This window comes from Hyla sarda, unplaced genomic scaffold (assembly GCF_029499605.1).
Source record: "Hyla sarda isolate aHylSar1 unplaced genomic scaffold, aHylSar1.hap1 scaffold_2474, whole genome shotgun sequence".
Taxonomy (NCBI): Eukaryota; Metazoa; Chordata; class Amphibia; order Anura; family Hylidae; genus Hyla; species Hyla sarda.
Genome location: NW_026609161.1, coordinates 12961 through 32857, shown reverse-complemented (window position 1 = coordinate 32857; position 19897 = coordinate 12961). Strand labels below are relative to the sequence as shown.

General features: G+C 48.3%; 1 protein-coding gene across 1 annotated transcript; it reads right to left on the bottom strand.

The window, feature by feature from the left end:
* Positions 1–6065: 6065 nt before the first annotated feature.
* On the bottom strand, positions 6066–13856 carry LOC130323363 (gastrula zinc finger protein XlCGF53.1-like). The gene is made up of 7 exons (XM_056553141.1): positions 13799–13856; positions 9298–9445; positions 8768–8947; positions 7093–7219; positions 6945–7009; positions 6580–6778; positions 6066–6387 (listed from the first exon to the last, which is right to left on the bottom strand). Exons 2-7 carry the CDS (start codon positions 9373–9375, stop codon positions 6374–6376), a joined length of 663 nt encoding a protein of 220 aa, XP_056409116.1. The 5' UTR covers positions 9376–9445; positions 13799–13856; the 3' UTR covers positions 6066–6373.
* Between the last annotated feature and the right edge of the window lie 6041 nt (positions 13857–19897).

Here is a 19897-nt window from a genome sequence, read left to right as displayed (position 1 = left end):
TAAAGATGGGAGTAGTGATGTGAGTGGTTATGCTGATGGTTCTGGTTCTGGGTCTGGTCCGGCTGCCCCCCCGGTAGTGACTGCTCCTAGGAGCTATGCTAATGTCACTGCCGGGGGTTCAGGGGGGTCCTCGTCTCCGTCCGGCCCTGGGGGCCATTTGCAACAGCGCCTCCTGGAGGCTCTACGCAGGGGTGACAGGTCGATCCAGGTAGAGGGAAGGGGTGAGGTCGACCTGTCTTTCTGGATAGAGAGGCATGGTTTGGGGGCTTTCCGAGAGAGGAATGGGGAGGTGGTCTGGTCCCTCCCGACATCCGGGCAGGACAATAACCGTAGGAATGTGGTCCGTCTGATTTGGAGGGGCGAGGATGCGTGCCCACCTCGCGCAAAAGTGGTTGAGCTCCTCCTGCAGATGGAATTCAGGGCGAATGACATCTTTGCTCTGATTCACCCCTATGGTTCGTCTGAGTTTGACGTCAGTTTCGTTCGGCCGGAGGGTCTTGAACTCTTCTGGTCGAACTACGAAGTGGCAAAAAACGAGCCCGGCTGGCGGGAGTTCGCCGTAAAGGCGATTTCCCGTCAGAATGCTGTCAAGAAGGTGACCGTTTTGACCCGTAACGAGTCACTTTCTTGTTATGATATCATGACCTGGCTCGGACGGTATGGGGATGTGACGGACATGCCCAAGAAAAACTTGGATGAGCACGGGATCTGGTCCGGGGCCTGGACGTTTTCCGTCAAACTCAAGCGTTCAGGGAGTACGGTTGCCCACATTCCGTCAGCCGCCTTCCTTGGACGTGATAGGATCCAGGTCTTCTACCAGGGGCAGCCTAAGGTCTGTCACAGGTGTGGCAGCCCCACCCACTTTAGCGCAGCCTGTACTGTGCAGGTCTGCGCTTTGTGTGGTGGGGTGGGTCATCTGGCCGCATCCTGTCGGCAGATCCGGTGCCACCTGTGTGGTGTCCTCGGACACCCTTTCAGCCGTTGTCCTAGCGCCTTCGTCCATGCGGCGGCCGCTCCAGCTGAGGAGAGCTGTGACGTTGCCTCGGCTGGGGAGGGTACGGGCAGGGATGGGGGCGCAACAGGGCTAGTGAGGAGGAAAAAGGGCCCTGCCAAACTAAGGCGGGAGGAAAATCGTAGAAGGAGTAGGGAGCTGGAGAGTGCCCAGGTGGCGGGGGTAGCTTCAGTCCCTGCTCCTGAAGCTGGCCCTGTAACTGCTGAAGCCCTGGTGGAGAATGTGCTGGATGAGGAGATCAGGAGACTTCACAGAGAGGAAAGCAATATGGCCGACCCTTCCGATTCCTCCCACTATGAAAGTGTGGATGAGGAAAGTGGGGTGAGGCCCAAAAAGAAAGAAAAGGGCAAAAGGAAAGGGAGAAAGAAGAGGTCAGAGCCCTCTGAAGCTCCTGGTACTACGGGCCAGGTCCAAAGCGGAAGCCTGGCTGCCCCCCCTCTGATTGACCTGTCAAACCGGTACCTCGTCCTCGATACCATCTCCTCCCCCTCCTTGGAGGGGGAAGGTGAGGGCGGGGTGCCTCGGGAGAAAGAGCCTCTGGGGGGAACTGGGCCCTGTCCTGTCGAGGCACCTTCCTCAGAGGGCAGGGCTAGACCGGGGCCGGACGGACACGGGGACCTTATGGACCAATCGGAGTCTAAAAAAAGATGTAAGAGTGGTCCTGCCCTTTCGTCGTCTTCGGGGGATGAGGGGGCTAAAAAGAAGGGGAAAAAGAAATAAAGGGTGAGGCCATCTAATTCAATCACCCTGTATGGCGGCACTCACCCCATTGACGCTGGCATCTATTAATTGTGCCAGCATAAAGTCGGATACGGCTAGATTTGCAGCCTTTGATTTTCTCGGCCGTGTTGAAGCCGACATTTTGTATCTGCAGGAGACCAGGTTGTCAGATCTAGCCTCCCTGGTAAAAGCCAGGAGAGAGTGGAGGCGCGGCCCCTCCCACTGGTCTCTTGCGGCTGAGTCGTATAGTGGGGTGGCGGTCCTTTTTACCGCTCCTGTTGAATGCCGACGGGTTATTGAATTAGAAATGGGGAGGTGCCTGATCTTAGATGTCTTCATGAAGGGACAGGAGCTCCGACTCATTAACCTCTACGCCCCGCAAACTAAGCGGGGCCGTAAAGATCTCTTTATGAGGATTAAGCCCTTTCTTTTTACGAGTCGGCAGGTGATCTTTGGAGGGGACTTCAATAATGTCACGAGGTCCCAAGATAGGAGAGGCTCCAATGGTCCGCTGACTTGCGATAGTGTGGCACTGATTAGCATAACTAGAGAAGCTCGCCTAGAGGATGCCCACATCCGGAGCCCCTCGGGCCACGCGGGTTTCACCTATCATCATGGTAGTCGCAGGTCTAGAATAGATAGGTTTTATTTGAAGGAGGAAGCCGTCTCTTCCGCAGTGTCCGTGGTTGAGGTGGAGTTCTCCGATCACTGTATGATTTTGTTTTCCCTGAATGTTTCAGAGACCCCCCGGATGGGAAAAGGTTATTGGAAGCTGAATTCGTCCCTCCTGGAGGAAGCGGAGGTAAGACAGTCCTTTGAGGATTTTCTTCAGAGTCAGGTACCTTTACTGGGCCTTTGTAGTAGTAAGTCAGAGTGGTGGGAGATATTCAAGAAGCGGGTTGCGGGGTTCTTCCGCCAGCTCTCGAGCCTCAGGTCCCTGAACAGGTATCGCTTGTATCAGGGTCTGAGGAGGAAACTCGAGCTTCTCGTCTCGACTGGAGGTAGCCGAGAGGATATCTCCAGAGTGAAATCCTTGCTGATGAGGTGTCAGTACGATAGGCACGCATCTTTGGTTTTTGAGAGGGATTTCGGGAAGTACCGCTCGCCCGACCCTTACAGAAACTGTAAGATGTCAGTGAGTAGTAAAGTCATTTCAGGACTGATTGATAGTACGGGATCTCTGAATCGGTCCAGATCAGGGATCTTGGAGGTCGTCAGATCCTTCTACTCGCACCTCTTGGGAAGGAAGGATCTAGATCGAGACAGGATGTCGGCTTTCCTGGCTGAAACCATTCCTGAGCCAGGGGTAGACCCCTCTCTTGATGTTTTGGCAGAAGAAATCAGGGAAGAGGAAGTGAGACTGGCGATCGAGGGGCTTGCCCCTAAGAAGTCGCCAGGTCCGGATGGCTTAACATCCGAGTGGTACAGGACCTTTAAGGAGTCTTTAGCTCCCCTCTTGACTGAGGTATTCAATGAGTGTCTCTCCTCGGGCACTCTGCCGAAGTCAATGAGGAGGTCAGCCCTGATTCTTCTCTCAAAGGGTAAAGATCCCAGCCGAATTGAGAATTGGAGGCCCATAGCTCTTCTCAATACGGACAGGAAGCTTCTGGCCAAGATACTGTTTAATCGGCTGGTGAAGTTTGCACCCCGGCTCCTTTCGGGGACTCAGCACTGCTCTGTTCCAGGCCGAAGCACCTTAAGTGCTGTCCTTGGTGTCAGGGAGGCAGTGGAGCGGAGTAGTGCGGGTTTCTGGAAGGGGTACTTGCTGTCCCTGGATCAGGCCAAGGCGTTTGATCGGGTGAACCACGAGTACCTCTGGTCCGTCCTCCTGAGATATGGCTTACCGAGTACTTTTGTTAATTGGCTTAAGATCTTGTATGCAGGGGCAGAGAGTTTCCCGCTGGTGAACGGTTGGTCTGGCCGCTCTTTTGAGGTGGGGTCCGGAGTCCGTCAGGGTTGTCCTTTGAGCCCGCTTTTATACGTGTTTGCAATCGATCCCTTCGTCCGGAGGGTAGATTGTGGGCCGTTGGCGGGAGTCGGGATGAGTCTGGCGGAACTGGATGTCACCCAGAGAGTGGTGGCGTACGCTGACGATGTCACTATTTTCGTCTCCTCACAGGAGGAGGTCGATGTGGTGATGTCGGAGGTGGACCGCTACTCGGAGGCATCCGGGTCTAAGATCAACCGGGATAAGTGTGAGAGTCTCTGGCTGGGAGGGGGGGATCCCACGTTTGATCTCCCGGACACCCTTCCAGGGCCCCAAGAATCAGCAAAAGTCTTAGGCATCACATTCGGCCAGGATGATTATCCCACCAAAAACTGGGACGGTAAGCTCCAGGATGCCGCTCAGAAGGTGGACCAATGGAAGGGTTGGTCTATGACCCTCAGGGAAAGGGTACACCTGATCAAATCGTACCTGCTCCCCTTGTTTATCTATCTGGGCAGCGTATGTATCTTGCCAGAGGCTTACTATACTAGGATCTACAGCCTGTTTTTCCAACTGTTATGGGGGAACAGGATGAACCTAGTCAGGAGGGAGGTTACGTACCACACGAGGAGACTAGGGGGTTTATCTATGGTAAACCCTGTGGTGTTCTTTACGAACACCTTCTTGAAAGCCAACATCGCAAACCTCTGGAAAGAGAGGGCTCCTCCGTGGGTACTCTCCTGCAGGGAATGGTTTCGGCCTTTCTTCCAGGAATGGGAGAGAGGAGGGCGAGTGAAGGACCTCCGCACGCCCCATGGATATCTTCCGGCTTATGCTACCCCGACTCTGAAGGCGATACGTCGGTGGGGTCTGGGAGTGTGGGAGATCAGGACCCAGTCAAGGCAGTTCCTTGACAAACGGGTTCTGTTGACCCACTTCCAGAAGCCTCTGGCACTCAGGGACTGCCCAGGTCGGGATCTGAGGGTGGGGTTGTACCTTTTAAACATGAAAAGGATCCCCCAGAAGTTTTGGGACTTGGCCTGGCGCTGCTTTCAGGGGAAGCTATATGTAAGGGACAACCTGAAGTGCAGGAACTCTGATGACCGGGGATGTCCCCGAGAAGAGTGCGGGGACACGCTGGAAAGCATGGACCACTTCCTGCTTCATTGTCCCTTTAATATAGGGGTTTACAACAGGGTGGGCGCTTCCATCGGCTGGAGTCAACTTGCCGGCCTAACCTATCCGGAGTGGGCTTATGGGGCATTCAGGAACCTGGGTGGCCGAGATCGGGGCACTTTATTCTTAGTTAGTTTAGTGGTTAGGTACTACACGTGGAACGCACGGTGTTTAGTGTCGACCCAACAGAAAATCCTCTCCGAGGTGGAGGTCTGTAGGAACATCACCGGTGACCTCGGGAAGATCAGGTCTTTGGAGTATGGCAGTCTTGGTACCAGTAGGGCTTCTCTCCTGTGGAGAGGTTTTTCTTTTGATGTGCCCTAGGTACTAGACCTTTTTAGGTAGAGTACCTTTATTTTGGTTAGGGGCAGTGTTATAGGGATAGTGATAGGGTGAGAGCAGGGTCAGTTTTAATGGAGGGATAGAATTAGGGAAAATTGTAGGGGGGAGTTAGGGAAAGAGTTTAAAATTATTTTGATGTATCAAGTCTGCCATCCTTCTTCCTGGTGGTGGGCTAATGCATGCACACGCTAGCTTTTTGTTTTGTTTTAAGCTGATATGGTATGAAGGGCTTACAGGCGACCAAACTTGGGCCAAAGGTAGCTTTGGTTTAGTGTGTATATGTTAGTATGTATAAGTCTGTGTGTAAGTTGGTTGGGAGGAGTGCTAGGTGGGGAGGGTGTATTTGTGGGTGGTGGTGTTTGCTTTTCTTTTGGGGACCTGACATGGGTCAGTTAGGGACAGGACTTTGTGTACGAACGGTATGGACTCTGACCCATGTGCAGGAGGGGTGGTGTGGGAGAGGGTACAGTTTTAGTGTAGGGATTTTGGTAGGGTTTTCTATTGTTTTTGTAGGTTTTCTTTAGTGTATCTATATTTATTTTTAGTTAAATACTATATTATTATGTTCATGTGATTTTGTATGTATATTGTTTATATATTGTTTTCATTTTGTTTCTATATTACAGCATTACAGTAGTCATGGCAGTCGGACCAGTTATTATGTTACGTGGTTTACTTGATTTTCTCATGTTGTTACGTTGTTTATTTTATTAATTTTTTTTTTTTTTTTTTTTTTTTTTGTAGCCAGGTAGTGCTAAATTTTATGTTTATGTTTATATTTTGCTAAGCCAAGTTGTGCTTTTGTATTTTAATTTTAATTTATATATATATTTTTTTTTTTTTTTTTTTTTTTTTTTTTTTTTTTTTTTTTGTGTTTCCCGAATATGGATGATTTTGAGTTGTAGCCAGGTAGTGCTAAATTTTATTTTCATATTTTGATAAGCCAAGCGCTATTTTTTTTGTTCATTTTTGTTATGTGTGTGAGTGTGGTTCGGTTAGGTGGGTTGGCATATTTTAGGTTTTTGTAAAGCTGGGCTGGCCGGTTAGGCAGGGTTTTGTTTTTGTTCTTTGGTACCAGTGTATTTCTTATTTATGTTATAGCTGGTTAAGCTTGTTTTGTGTTTTTGTATAAGTTTTGTACTTTTATAATAAAAAAAGAGTGTCAGCAGAGAGCAGTGTGGTCAGACTGGAAAAAACTAGACAACTCCCTCTGGAGCATACAGCAGCTGATGAGTACTGGAATGATTAAGATTTTTAAATATAAGTAATGTACAATACTGAATAAATTTCGAGAACCAGTAGATTAAAATAATTAATTTCCATCGGAGTACCCCTTTAAACAAAATTCCATATAAAATTATTAGTCAGTGACTGAGCAGAATCTGTGACTTTTACTACTCACCTGGGCAGTTCCCTGTAGGAATTTCCTTCTCATTCTGCTCATCACGGCTCAAATCTGTCTCTTCTTCCTTTATGTCTGTAGCATTAATATAGATCACATCTTTCCCTGTAGAAATGTTCTCCTTATACTGCTCATCACTGCTTGCATCTGTCTCTTCTTCCTTTATGTCTGTAGCATTAATATTGTTCAGATCTTCTCCCTGACTCATAAAATATGGAAGAAATATAGTAAAAGTCATCAGACAGTAGGAGAAGTCACGTGGGATGTTATAGATGAGCAGGAGATGAGGAGTCATGGAGGGTGAGGGGACTGACCACAAGAGCTTCACAGCCCTTCTACAGATCATAGGGAATATCTCCATCTACCTGATCATCCTGTGGAAGAAGAGGACGGGGACACCTCTCTGGTGCTGTTCTCTTACTGGATCTGACTGTAGGGAACACATACAGAGACTGAATTCATTCTTTACATACAAATAATGAGAGGACGTGTGTATATAGTCATGTCTATTACCTGGTGATGTGAGGGGCTGCTGATCCTCCATCATGACCTGATCCTTGTACTGATCCTTGTGTCCTTCTACATACTCCCACTCCTCCATGGAGAAATAGACCGCCACGTCCTGACACCTTATAGGAACCTGAAACACAATGATACAGTCATCACCCCGACCCCTCCAGTGGTGTTACTGTATAATGTCCCAGCATTCCCAGCAGTGTCACCTCTCCAGTCATCACCAGACCCCTCCATTACTGTATAATGTCCCAGCAGTGTCACCTCTCCAGTCATCACCAGACCCCTCCATTACTGTATAATGTCCCAGCATTCCCAGCAGTGTCACCTCTCCAGTCATCACCAGACCCCTCCATTACTGTATAATGTCCCAGCAGTGTCACCTCTCCAGTCATCACCAGACCCCTCCATTACTGTATAATGTCCCAGCATTCCCAGCAGTGTCACCTCTCCAGTCATCACCAGACCCCTCCATTACTGTATAATGTCCCAGCAGTGTCACCTCTCCAGTCATCACCAGACCCCTCCATTACTGTATAATGTCCCAGCAGTGTCACCTCTCCAGTCATCACCAGACCCCTCCATTACTGTATAATGTCCCAGCAGTGTCACCTCTCTAGTCATCACCAGACCCCTCCATTACTGTATAATGTCCCAGCAGTGTCACCTCTCCAGTCATCACCAGACCCCTCCATTACTGTATAATGCCCCAGCAGTGTCACCTCTCCAGTCATCACCAGACCCCTCCATTACTGTATAATGTCCCAGCAGTGTCACCTCTCCAGTCATCACCAGACCCCTCCATTACTGTATAATGTCCCAGCATTCCCAGCAGGGTCACCTCTCCAGTCATCACCAGACCCCTCCATTACTGTATAATGTCCCAGCATTCCCAGCAGTGTCACCTCTCCAGTTATCACCAGACCCCTCCATTACTGTATAATGTCCCAGCAGTGTCACCTCTTCAGTCATCACCAGACCCCTCCATTACTGTATAATGTCCCAGCAGTGTCACCTCTCCAGTCATCACCAGACCCCTCCATTACTGTATAATGTCCCAGCAGTGTCACCTCTCCAGTCAACACCAGACCCCTCCATTACTGTATAATGTCCCAGCAGTGTCACCTCTCCAGTCATCACCAGACCCCTCCTTTACTGTATAATGTCCCAGCAGGGTCACCTCTCCAGTCATCACCAGACCCCTCCATTACTGTATAATGTCCCAGCAGTGTCACCTCTCCAGTCATCACCAGACCCCTCCATTACTGTATAATGTCCCAGCAGTGTCACCTCTCCAGTCATCACCAGACCCCTCCATTACTGTATAATGTCCCAGCAGTGTCACCTCTCCAGTCATCACCAGACCCCTCCATTACTGTATAATGTCCCAGCAGTGTCACCTCTCCAGTCATCACCAGACCCCTCCATTACTGTATAATGTCTCAGCAGTGTCACCTCTCCAGTCATCACCAGACCCCTCCATTACTGTATAATGTCCCAGCAGGGTCACCTCTCCAGTCATCACCAGTCCCCTCCATTACTGTATAATGTCCCAGCAGTGTCACCTCTCCAGTCATCACCAGACCCCTCCATTACTGTATAATGTCCCAGCAGTGTCACCTCTCCAGTCATCACCAGTCCCCTCCATTACTGTATAATGTCCCAGCAGGGTCACCTCTCCAGTCAGCAGCTCCATCATCTTGTTGATGAGTTCTAGGATCTTCTGTTCATCCATTTCCTCATGTATCAGGGAGTGAGGTGGGGGCCCCGGGATTGGGCTCAGGGTTCTTCCCCATCCTTCACACACAGGGGCCCGACAGCGCCCACTAGAGGACTTCTTCACTACTGTGTAATCCTGTGTATGGAGAGACACATTAATATCACTACATACATTCCCAGAATCCCTCACCTCTCCAGTCATATCCATCTGTTATTACATAGATAAGAATGAGGTCATGTGACATCACTCCCAGAATCCCTCACCTCTCCAGTCATATCCATCTGTTATTACATAGATAAGAATGAGGTCATGTGACATCATTCCCAGAATCCCTCACCTCTCCAGTCATATCCATCTGTTATTACATAGATAAGAATGAGGTCATGTGACATCACTCCCAGAATCCCTCACCTCTCCAGTCATATCAATCTGTTATTACATAGATAAGAATGAGGTCATGTGACATCACTCCCAGAATCCCTCACCTCTCCAGTAAGCAGGAAGAGTATCTGTAGGGTGAGGTTTATGATCCTGTCGGCCATCTTGTTCCTGTCTCTCTCCATGGTTGATGGGTCATCCAGGAGAATTCTCTTATATAGAAGATATCAGCAGAGGATCCTGGATTGGAGAAACCTGAAGGGAAGAAGAGGAGACGATGATAAACCGCACCAGATTCTATGGAGAAATAAAATCCATTTCCTGGAGATAATCTGGGGAAACATCTGAGGAGACATTATAGTCACAATCATGGAGGCTGTAAACCTAGTCAGGGGATCCATCATAGTCTGGGGCGGAGTCATGGGGGATGGGTAGAATATGGAGACAGGAATCCACCTTCCATGTTATCCAGGTAATACCAGAAGCCACGAGTGGTGAGAAGATGGAAATGGTGGACAAAGTGTCTGAGGATTCTTCATCATCCAGTAGATGTGACCTGTCATGGTCGGAGGTCAGGAGGTCACTGTCCTATGTCACACACCTTCTCTTACCATCCTATTTTAACTATAGTCAGTTATTCTGATGCCAACTAGGTGTTTACCCCGACCACTGGAGGGCACCAAATATCATGACTCCAGACAATAAACAGTTACACATATAAGAGATTTGGTGACACCGCACTGGAATCACTGATAAAGGGATCATCCATCTGGGATATTTCCACACACGATCGAGAACTTCTGCGTCCTACTAATCCCAAGGATTTCCTCACATCACCTTCTATTATATACATACGTATACGCTTATTGTGAGCGGCTTTACCTCATCTCACCTTCTCTCATAGTGGACTGAGGACATCTAGACCTGATATTCCTTCATTGCATGTATCCCACTGCGAACAAACCATTGTGCCTCCCCTCAGGGGTGTAAAGACCTTCACTCAGAGCAAACATGGCGGAAACATTACAACAACGAGACACAAACAAACCATTGTGCCTCCCCTCAGGGGTGTAAAGACCTTCACTCAGAGCAAACAGGGCGGAAACATTACAACAACGAGACACAAACAAACCATTGTGCCTCCCCTCAGGGGTGTAAAGACCTTCACTCAGACCAAACATGGCAGAAACATTACAACAACAAGACACAAACAAACCATTGTGCCTCCCCTCAGGGGTGTAAAGACCTTCACTCAGAGCAAACATGGCGGAAACATTACAACAACGAGACACAAACCATTGTGCCTCCCCTCAGGGGTGTAAAGACCTTCACTCAGAGCAAACATGGCGGAAACATTACAACAACGAGACACAAACAAACCATTGTGCCTCCCCTCAGGGGTGTAAAGACCTTCACTCAGAGCAAACATGGCGGAAACATTACAACAACGAGACACAAACCATTGTGCCCCCCCTCAGGGGTGTAAAGACCTTCACTCAGAGCAAACATGGCGGAAACATTACAACAACGAGACACAAACAAACCATTGTGCCTCCCCGCAGGGGTGTAAAGACCTTCACTCAGAGCAAACAGGGCGGAAACATTACAACAACGAGACACAAACCATTGTGCCCCCCCTCAGGGGTGTAAAGACCTTCACTCAGAGCAAACATGGCGGAAACATTACAACAACGAGACACAAACAAACCATTGTGCCTCCCCTCAGGGGTGTAAAGACCTTCACTCAGAACAAACATGGCGGAAACATTACAACAACGAGACACAAACAAACCATTGTGCCTCCCCTCAGGGGTGTAAAGACCTTCACTCAGAGCAAACATGGCGGAAACATTACAACAACGAGACACAAACAAACCATTGTGCCTCCCCTCAGGGGTGTAAAGACCTTCACTCAGAGCAAACATGGCGGAAACATTACAACAACGAGACACAAACAAACCATTGTGCCTCCCCTCAGGGGTGTAAAGACCTTCACTCAGAACAAACATGGCGGAAACATTACAACAACGAGACACAAACAAACCATTGTGCCTCCCCTCAGTGGGTGTAAAGACCTTCACTCAGAGCAAACATGGCGGAAACATTACAACAACGAGACACAAACAAACCATTGTGCCTCCCCTCAGGGATGTAAAGACCTTCACTCAGAGCAAACATGGCGGAAACATTACAACAACGAGACACAAACAAACCATTGTGCCTCCCCTCAGGGGTGTAAAGACTTCTTTGACATGGTCACATGACACTTCTCTGTGCTTTTTGTACTTTAGTTCACATAAAGCATTGGTTGGATCATAGTTGAATGGATCCGCGTCACACTGGGAATTATTGTCCCGGAATGTTACATAATTGTCCAGAATCTGGGCAGAAAGCCAATCTGGTCTCCAGGGTTGTGACGACACTATGTCGGGAGTTTGAATCCTGATGTGGATGTTGTCCCTCCAGGTGCCCACGTTATAGACCCTTTTCATCTGGAACACGTTGTTTGTGGTAAAGGGGATGGAACAGAGGGGCCCCGAGCAGAGAAGGCTGAGGGAGAAGCCTCTGAGGAGAGACCACATGTTACCGCTGTGCCTCGTGTGCGGCCGTAAGGAAGGAGGTAGAAGCAGCCACCGGGACAACAGAGGCGGCCATCTTAGATTGCTGTATGGAAGAAATGGCTAATACCCAGAGAAGAAATTAACCAGATGACAGGATGGGCAGGGAGGTGACCTGCAGCCCTTCACCATACAAACACGCCTCCTTCCATAGACCTGCATTGAGAGGGCGTGACGGAACGAGGGGCATGGCTGTGACACAACCCCCTGTGACACAACCACTGGGGCAGCAGAGTACCCCTTTAATGGGTTAATTATTAGCGGTGAGTCCTGGCTGCGTATAGCTCCTAAGTTCTAAATCCCATATGGGACGCAGGGCGTAAATGTACTGCATGTTCTTAACCCCTTAAGGACCAAGGACGTATGAGTACGTCCTTGGTCCCACTCCTGTGATATAACGCGGGGTCCCACGGTGACCCTGCATCATATCACGGCGGGCCCGGCGTCATAGTGAAGCCAGGACCCGCCGCTAAAAGCTGAGCCACGCGGCTAAAAGTGAAAGTAAAAAGTGCCGGTTAGCTCAGTGGGCTGTTCGGGATAGCCGCGGCGAAATCGCGGCATCCCGAACAGCTTACAGGACAGCCGGAGGGTCCCTACCTGCCTCCTCGCTGTCCGATCACCGAATGACTGCTCCGTGCCTGAGATCCAGGCATGAGCAGTCAAGCGGCAGAATTATCGATCACTGGTTTCCTATGAGAAACCATTGATCAATGTAAAAGATCAGTGTGTGCAGTGTTATAGGTCCCTATGGGATAATAATGATCAATGTAAAAGATCAGTGTGCGCAGTGTTATAGGTCCCTGTAAAAGATCAGTGTGTGCAGTGTTATAGGTCCCTATGGGACCTATAACACTGCAAAAAAAAAAAAAGTGGAAAAAAAAAAGTGAAGATCATTTAACCCCTCCCCTATTAAAAGTTTGAATCACCCCCCCCTTTCCCATAAAAAAAAAACACAGTGTAAATAAAAATAAACATGTGGTATCGCCGCGTGCGAAAATGTCCGAATTATAAAAAAATATCATTAATTAAACCGCACGGTCAATGGCGTACGCGCAAAAAAATTCCAAAGTCCAAAATAGTACATTTTTGGTCACTTTTTATATAATTTAAAAATGAATAAAAAGCGATCAATAAGTCCTATCAATGCAAAAATGGTACCATTAAAAACTTCAAATCACGGCGCAAAAAATGAGCCCTCATACCGCCCCATACGCGGAAAAATAAAAAGTTATAGGGGTCAGAAGATGACAATTTTAAACGTATTAATTTTCCTGCATGTAGTTATGATTTTTTCCAGAAGTCCGACAAAATCAAACCTATATAAGTAGGGGATCATTTTAATCATATGGACCTACAGAATAATGATAAGGTGTCATTTTTACTGAAAAATGTACTGTGTAGAAACGGAAGCCCCCAAAAGTTACAAAACGGCGGTTTTTTTTTTCAATTTTATCTCACAAGCCATCATATGGATTTTTAGGTGCAAAATTGAAAGAGTTATGATTTTTTAAAGGCAAGGAGCAAAAAACGAAAGTGCAAAAACGGAAAAACCCCCGGTCCTTAAGGGGTTAAAGGAGTTCTGTAGTAAAAAAAAAATAACCAACGGATAGGGGACAAGTTATAGATCGCAAGGGTCTGACTGCTGGGACCCCCTGCGATCTCTTGTACGGGGCCCCGACAGTCCACAGGAAGGGGGCGTGCCAACCACTGCACGGAATGGTGGCCAAAACGCCCCCACCATGTATCCCATAGAAATACATGGAGGGGGAGCTTCGGCAGCTGCTTCCTGTGGGGGTCGGATCGCGCGCTTGCTGCAAACTGCCGTGACCCCGTACAGGAGATCGAGGGGGATCCCAGCGGTTGGACCCCCGCAATCTATAACTTATCCCCTATCCTCTGGATAGAGGATGTTATTTGTCACTGCAATAGTCTTTTAAGGGTTAATAACATCCCCAATAATCCTGATCTGATGGTGACCGCACACACATACCTGTATCTGTAGAGGAGCCGTGTGCTTACAGGACCTGCGATGATGTCACCGTCATGTGATCAGTCACATGGAGGAGGAGTCACATGATCAGGGGCTGCTGCTCTGGGAGATCTCCACACACAACACAACAGACGTGACTGCCCCACCAGGACCTGCTCTGTATCTGCTACATGCTGGAGGTGTAGGACCTGTGATGATGTCACAATCATGTGACCAGTACATTTGGGGGCAAAGTTTAGCAGTATAAATATGACTGTGGGTAAAGGACCTGTGGGGAGGATCATGTGACAGTTGTGGGCGGGGTTGTGTAGTGCTGGATAGAAGAGATTGTAGTTGAAGGACCTGTGATAATGGTCATGTGACAGCAGAGTCCTGCATACACTGAGCAGATGAGCCTAGAGCAGCAGCCCCTGATCATGTGACTCCTCCTCCTCCTCCATGTGACTGATCAAATGACGGTGACATCATCGCAGGTCCTGTAAGCACACGGCTCCGGTACTGTCTGCAGGTGGAGGTATATACGGGTGTGGTGACATCAGGAGCGCTGGGGGAGGGGACATTACTATTAACCCCTTCAGGTCCACAAGGTTTTATGACTTAAGGAAGAAGATCACAAGATCCAGAACTTTCTATGTAGTTGTCTTTCTCTGTTGTTGTTTCTATTAGCAGCCGCCATTTCTCATCGTCTCCTCTTCTTCCCTTCAGGTTTCTCCAATCCAGGATCCTCTGCTGATATCTTCTATATAAGAGAATTCTCCTGGATGACCCATCAACCATGGAGAGAGACAGGAACAAGATGGCCGACAGGATCATAAACCTCACCCTACAGATACTCTTCCGGCTTACTGGAGAGGTGAGGGATTCTGGGAGTGATGTCACATGACCTCATTCTTATCTATGTAATAATAGATGGATATGACTGGAGAGGTGAGGGATTCTGGGAGTGATGTCACATGACCTCATTCTTATCTATGAAATAACAGATGGATATGACTGGAGAGGTGAGGGATTCTGGGAGTGATGACACATGACCTCATTCTTATCTATGTAATAACAGATGGATATGACTGGAGAGGTGAGGGATTCTGGGAGTGATGTCACATGACCTCATTCTTATCTATGTAATAACAGATGGATATGACTGGAGAGGTGAGGGATTCTGGGAGTGATGACACATGACCTCATTCTTATCTATGTAATAACAGATGGATATGACTGGAGAGGTGAGGGATTCTGGGAGTGATGTCACATGACCTCATTCTTATCTATGTAATAACAGATGGATATGACTGGAGAGGTGAGGGATTCTGGGAATGTATGTAGTGATATTAATGTGTCTCTCCATACACAGGATTACACAGTAGTGAAGAAGTCCTCTAGTGGGCGCTGTCGGGCCCCTGTGTGTGAAGGATGGGGAAGAACCCTGAGCCCAATCCCGGGGCCCCCACCTCACTCCCTGATACATGAGGAAATGGATGAACAGAAGATCCTAGAACTCATCAACAAGATGATGGAGCTGCTGACTGGAGAGGTGACCCTGCTGGGACATTATACAGTAATGGAGGGGTCTGGTGATGACTGGAGAGGTGACACTGCTGGGACATTATACAGTAATGGAGGGGTCTGGTGATGACTGGAGAGGTGACACTGCTGGGAATGCTGGGACATTATACAGTAATGGAGGGGTCTGGTGATGACTGGAGAGGTGACACTGCTGGGACATTATACAGTAATGGAGGGGTCTGGTGATGACTGGAGAGGTGACACTGCTGGGACATTATACAGTAATGGAGGGGTCTGGTGATGACTGTAGAGGTGACACTGCTGGGAATGCTGGGACATTATACAGTAATGGAGGGGTCTGGTGATGACTGGAGAGGTGACCCTGCTGAGACATTATACAGTAATGGAGGGGTCTGGTGATGACTGGAGAGGTGACACTGCTGGGACATTATACAGTAATGGAGGGGTCTCGTGATGACTGGAGAGGTGACACTGCTGGGACATTATACAGTAATGGAGGGGTCTGGTGATGACTGGAGAGGTGACACTGCTGGGACATTATACAGTAATGGAGGGGTCTGGTGATGACTGGAGAGGTGACACTGCTGGGACATTATACAGTAATGGAGGGGTCTGGTGATGACTGGAGAGGTGACACTGCTGGGAATGCTGGGACATTATACAGTAATGGAGGGGTCTGGTGATGACTGTAGAGGTGACACTGCTGGGAATGCTGGGACATTATACAGTAATGGAGGGGTCTGGTGATGACTGGAGAGGTGACACTGCTGGGACATTATACAGTAATGGAGGGGTCTGGTGATGACTGGAGAGGTGACACTGCTGGGACATTATACAGTAATGGAGGGGTCTGGTGATGACTGGAGAGGTGACACTGCTGGGACATTATACAGTAATGGAGGGGTCTGGTGATGACTGGAGAGGTGACACTGCTGGGACATTATACAGTAATGGAGGGGTCGGGGTGATGACTGGAGAGGTGACACTGCTGGGACATTATACAGTAATGGAGGGGTCTGGTGATGATTGGAGAGGTGACACTGCTGGGAATGCTGGGACATTATACAGTAATGGAGGGGTCTGGTGATGACTGGAGAGGTGACACTGCTTGGAATGCTGGGACATTATACAGTAATGGAGGGGTCTGGTGATGACTGGAGAGGTGACACTGCTGGGAATGCTGGGACATTATACAGTAACACCACTGGAGGGGTCGGGGTGATGACTGTATCATTGTGTGTCAGGTTCCTATAAGGTGTCAGGACGTGGCGGTCTATTTCTCCATGGAGGAGTGGGAGTATGTAGAAGGACACAAGGATCAGTACAAGGATCAGGTCATGATGGAGGATCAGCAGCCCCTCACATCACCAGGTAATAGACATGACTATATACACACGTCCTCTCATTATTTGTATGTAAAGAATTAATTCAGTCTCTGTATGTGTTCCCTACAGTCAGAGCCAATAGGAGAACAGCACCAGAGAGGTGTCCCCGTCCTCTTCTTCCACAGGATGATCAGGTAGATGGAGATATTCCCTATGATCTGTAGAAGGGCTGTGAAGCTCTTGTGGTCAGTCCCCTCACCCTCCATGACTCCTCATCTCCTGCTCATCTATAACATCCCACGTGACTTCTCCTACTGTCTGATGATGTTTACAATATTTCTTCCACATCTTATGAATCAGGGTCAAGATCTGAACAATATTAATGCTCCAGAGACAGATGTGAGCGGTGATGAGCAGTATAAGGAGGACATTCCAACAGGAAAAGATCTGAACAATATTAAGGCTACAGATTTGAAGGAGGAAGAGACAGATGTGAGCGGTGATGAGCAGAATAAGGAGGACATTCCGACAGGAAAAGATCTGAACAATATTAAGGCGACAGATATGAAGGAGGAAGAGACAGATGTGAGCGGTAATGAGCAGAATAAGGAGGACATTCCGACAGGAAAAGATCTGAACAATATTAATGCTACAGAAATGAAGGAAGAAGAGACAGATGTGAGCTGTGATGAGCAGTATAAGGAGGATATCCCGACAGGAAAAGATCTGAACAATATTAATGCTACAGATAGTGAGGAAGAAGAAGAGACAGATGTGAGCGGTGACGAGCAGTATAAGGAGGACGTTCCTACAGGTAACCGCCCAGGTGAGTAGTAACAACTTAATATAGAGAAAAGTCGCAGATTCTTCTGCTGTAATAATTGTGTAGAATTTTTTAATCTCTCTGTCCTGTCTCTTGCTGTATATTCTTCTATTCAGCCAAAGTGCAAACTAATGGGGCCCACGAGGCACCTCTTTAACTGTCCCAGGGGATCATTTTACACTGTGGTTTAGGGGTTTATTGTCATTTATTATTCACTGTAACGTATGTAATGCCATTTGTTGTTCTTCTGTGCCAATGGTTCTGTTACACCACACCTCTACGGTTCCTTCTAGGGATTGCCCGGTTTTGTACTATTCTTGCTGTTTAAGGGTAGTGGTTGGGTAATCTCCTCCGGTCATGAGTTTCCACGTGTTTCACTGAGGGATCCCGTTCCTATAGGTACCCTTCTAGTTATAGTTGCTGTAGGATTCCCCTGGAGGCCCCTCTTTACGTGTAAATTCTTTCCCTTTCGTTTAAGCCCAGTTGATTGGTTTATGTCGGGGGTCTGGGGTGGGAGTTCTAGCCACCCACATGTCCGAAAAAAGTGGAGTCCTTTACCCAATTTATGGCCGCCCCTATTCTATTCTGTGGATTGGTCTGTCTGGGGATTTTTTTTTTCTGTTCTTGCCCTTTTTCGGGTTGTCTTTGTTTGTTTCTGTGTTTTTGCCTCCCCCCCCCCCCCCCCCCCATGTTCTTCTCATGATGTCAGATCCTTTTCTGTTTTACCTTCCTTGTATTTCTGGTTCCATCCAATGTTTCCTCCTCGCCTTCACCCATCTTTGGTCCTCTTGTCCATCATGCTCTCCTCACCCTCATAGCTATTGTCTCCTCAGTATATGTTCCCCGCTGCATTCTCTTGCCCCCCGGGGGACGTTATCTCACCATGTGTAAGTTGGTGATGTGGAATGTTAAGGGTTTATGCTCCCTACAAAAATGCATAAAAATTCTGCGCTTTTTGAAACGCCTGCGTCCGGACATGGTCCCTCTCCAGGAAACGCATCTAACGGAGCAGGATTTTCAGAGAATGCAGAAGTTGTGGGTGGGCAAGGTGTTTGGCAGCCCAGTGGCGGACGGCAAATCGGGAGTTGTAACGTTGCTTCACAAGTCTTTCTCGCACCACATTCTCTCACACGAAAGGGATGACGAGGGGTGTTTTTCTCATTTTCAACTAGTCCGTAATGGTACCACATATCACGTTTATAATGTTTATGCTCCTAGTGGTGATAACTCTTCCTTCTTTGCATCTTTAGCAGATACAGTCAATAGGTCTAATGGACCGCACACCATCCTGGGAGGGGACTTAAATACAGTGAATAGATCATAGACGCTCAGCTCACATATCTACCATCCCACATCAGAGTGACAGGGTCCTCCCTCCTTTCCTGACACAGACGGGATTGATAGACTCTTGGCGGCACTTCTCACACGTACAGGGTTCATGGTCTCGCATTGACCATTTCCTAGTCAGTCCCCCTGTGTGCTCTCGCTTGAGAGAAGTGGACATACGGGACCTGGTCATTTCGGATCATGCACTGGTGGTCTTGGAGCTCCTGCCATCATGCACAAAGGGTTCTGACATCTTGTGGCGGTTTTTGTCTTATTTAACGAAAGATGAATCTTTTCTAAGTTTTCTCAGGGGGTGGCGGCTGGAATTTCAAACGGACAATGCATCCCACATTGACAATCCCTCTCTGTACTGGAAACTGCTAAGGCGGTACTTAGGAGTCAAATTATGTGTTATAGTAACTCCGTCAAAAGGAATACTCTGGAGGGTCATGCAATGGCAAGCGCAGCCTTAGCGGAAGCTTACTCCTGCTTTTTAGAGTCCCCCACCGTAGATCATAAACTCAAGTGGCAGGCAGGAAAATCCTTGTATGAACTCTGGTTGGATAGGAAAGAGAGAATCCATAGGTCTCACTTTGAAGTAGTTATGTTTTGGCAGGGCAATAAGGCGGGACGTTTGCTAGCACGTATAGTGAAGGAGTCACGCATGCGTAATGCATGCGTAATGCATGAGCCGCACTCAGTTAATGGCGTCTTGGACTCCTACTATGCTGCTCTCTATTCTTCCCCGCTCTGAAGAAAGGACGCGGTTTCTGGAGGGGCTCACCCTACCATCTTTATCTGATGAGCAGCAGCAGGAGCTCAACGCAATGTTCCAATGGAAGAAGTAGCCACTAGTATACACGCTGTGGCAAATGGGAAAGCGCCAGGGCCAGACAGCTATCCTGGCAAGTTTTACATTAAGGTACTCCCCAATCCTGACAAGGACCCTTTAGAACCTGGTTGTTATCGCTCTGATCAACCAGGATGGGAAGTTATTATCTAAGATCCTGGCAGATCGCCTGGCTAGATTTTTACCTTCCCTTGTTGGTGACGATCAAGTGGGGTTCGTGAAAACCCGTTCGGCGGTCATCAACATTAGGA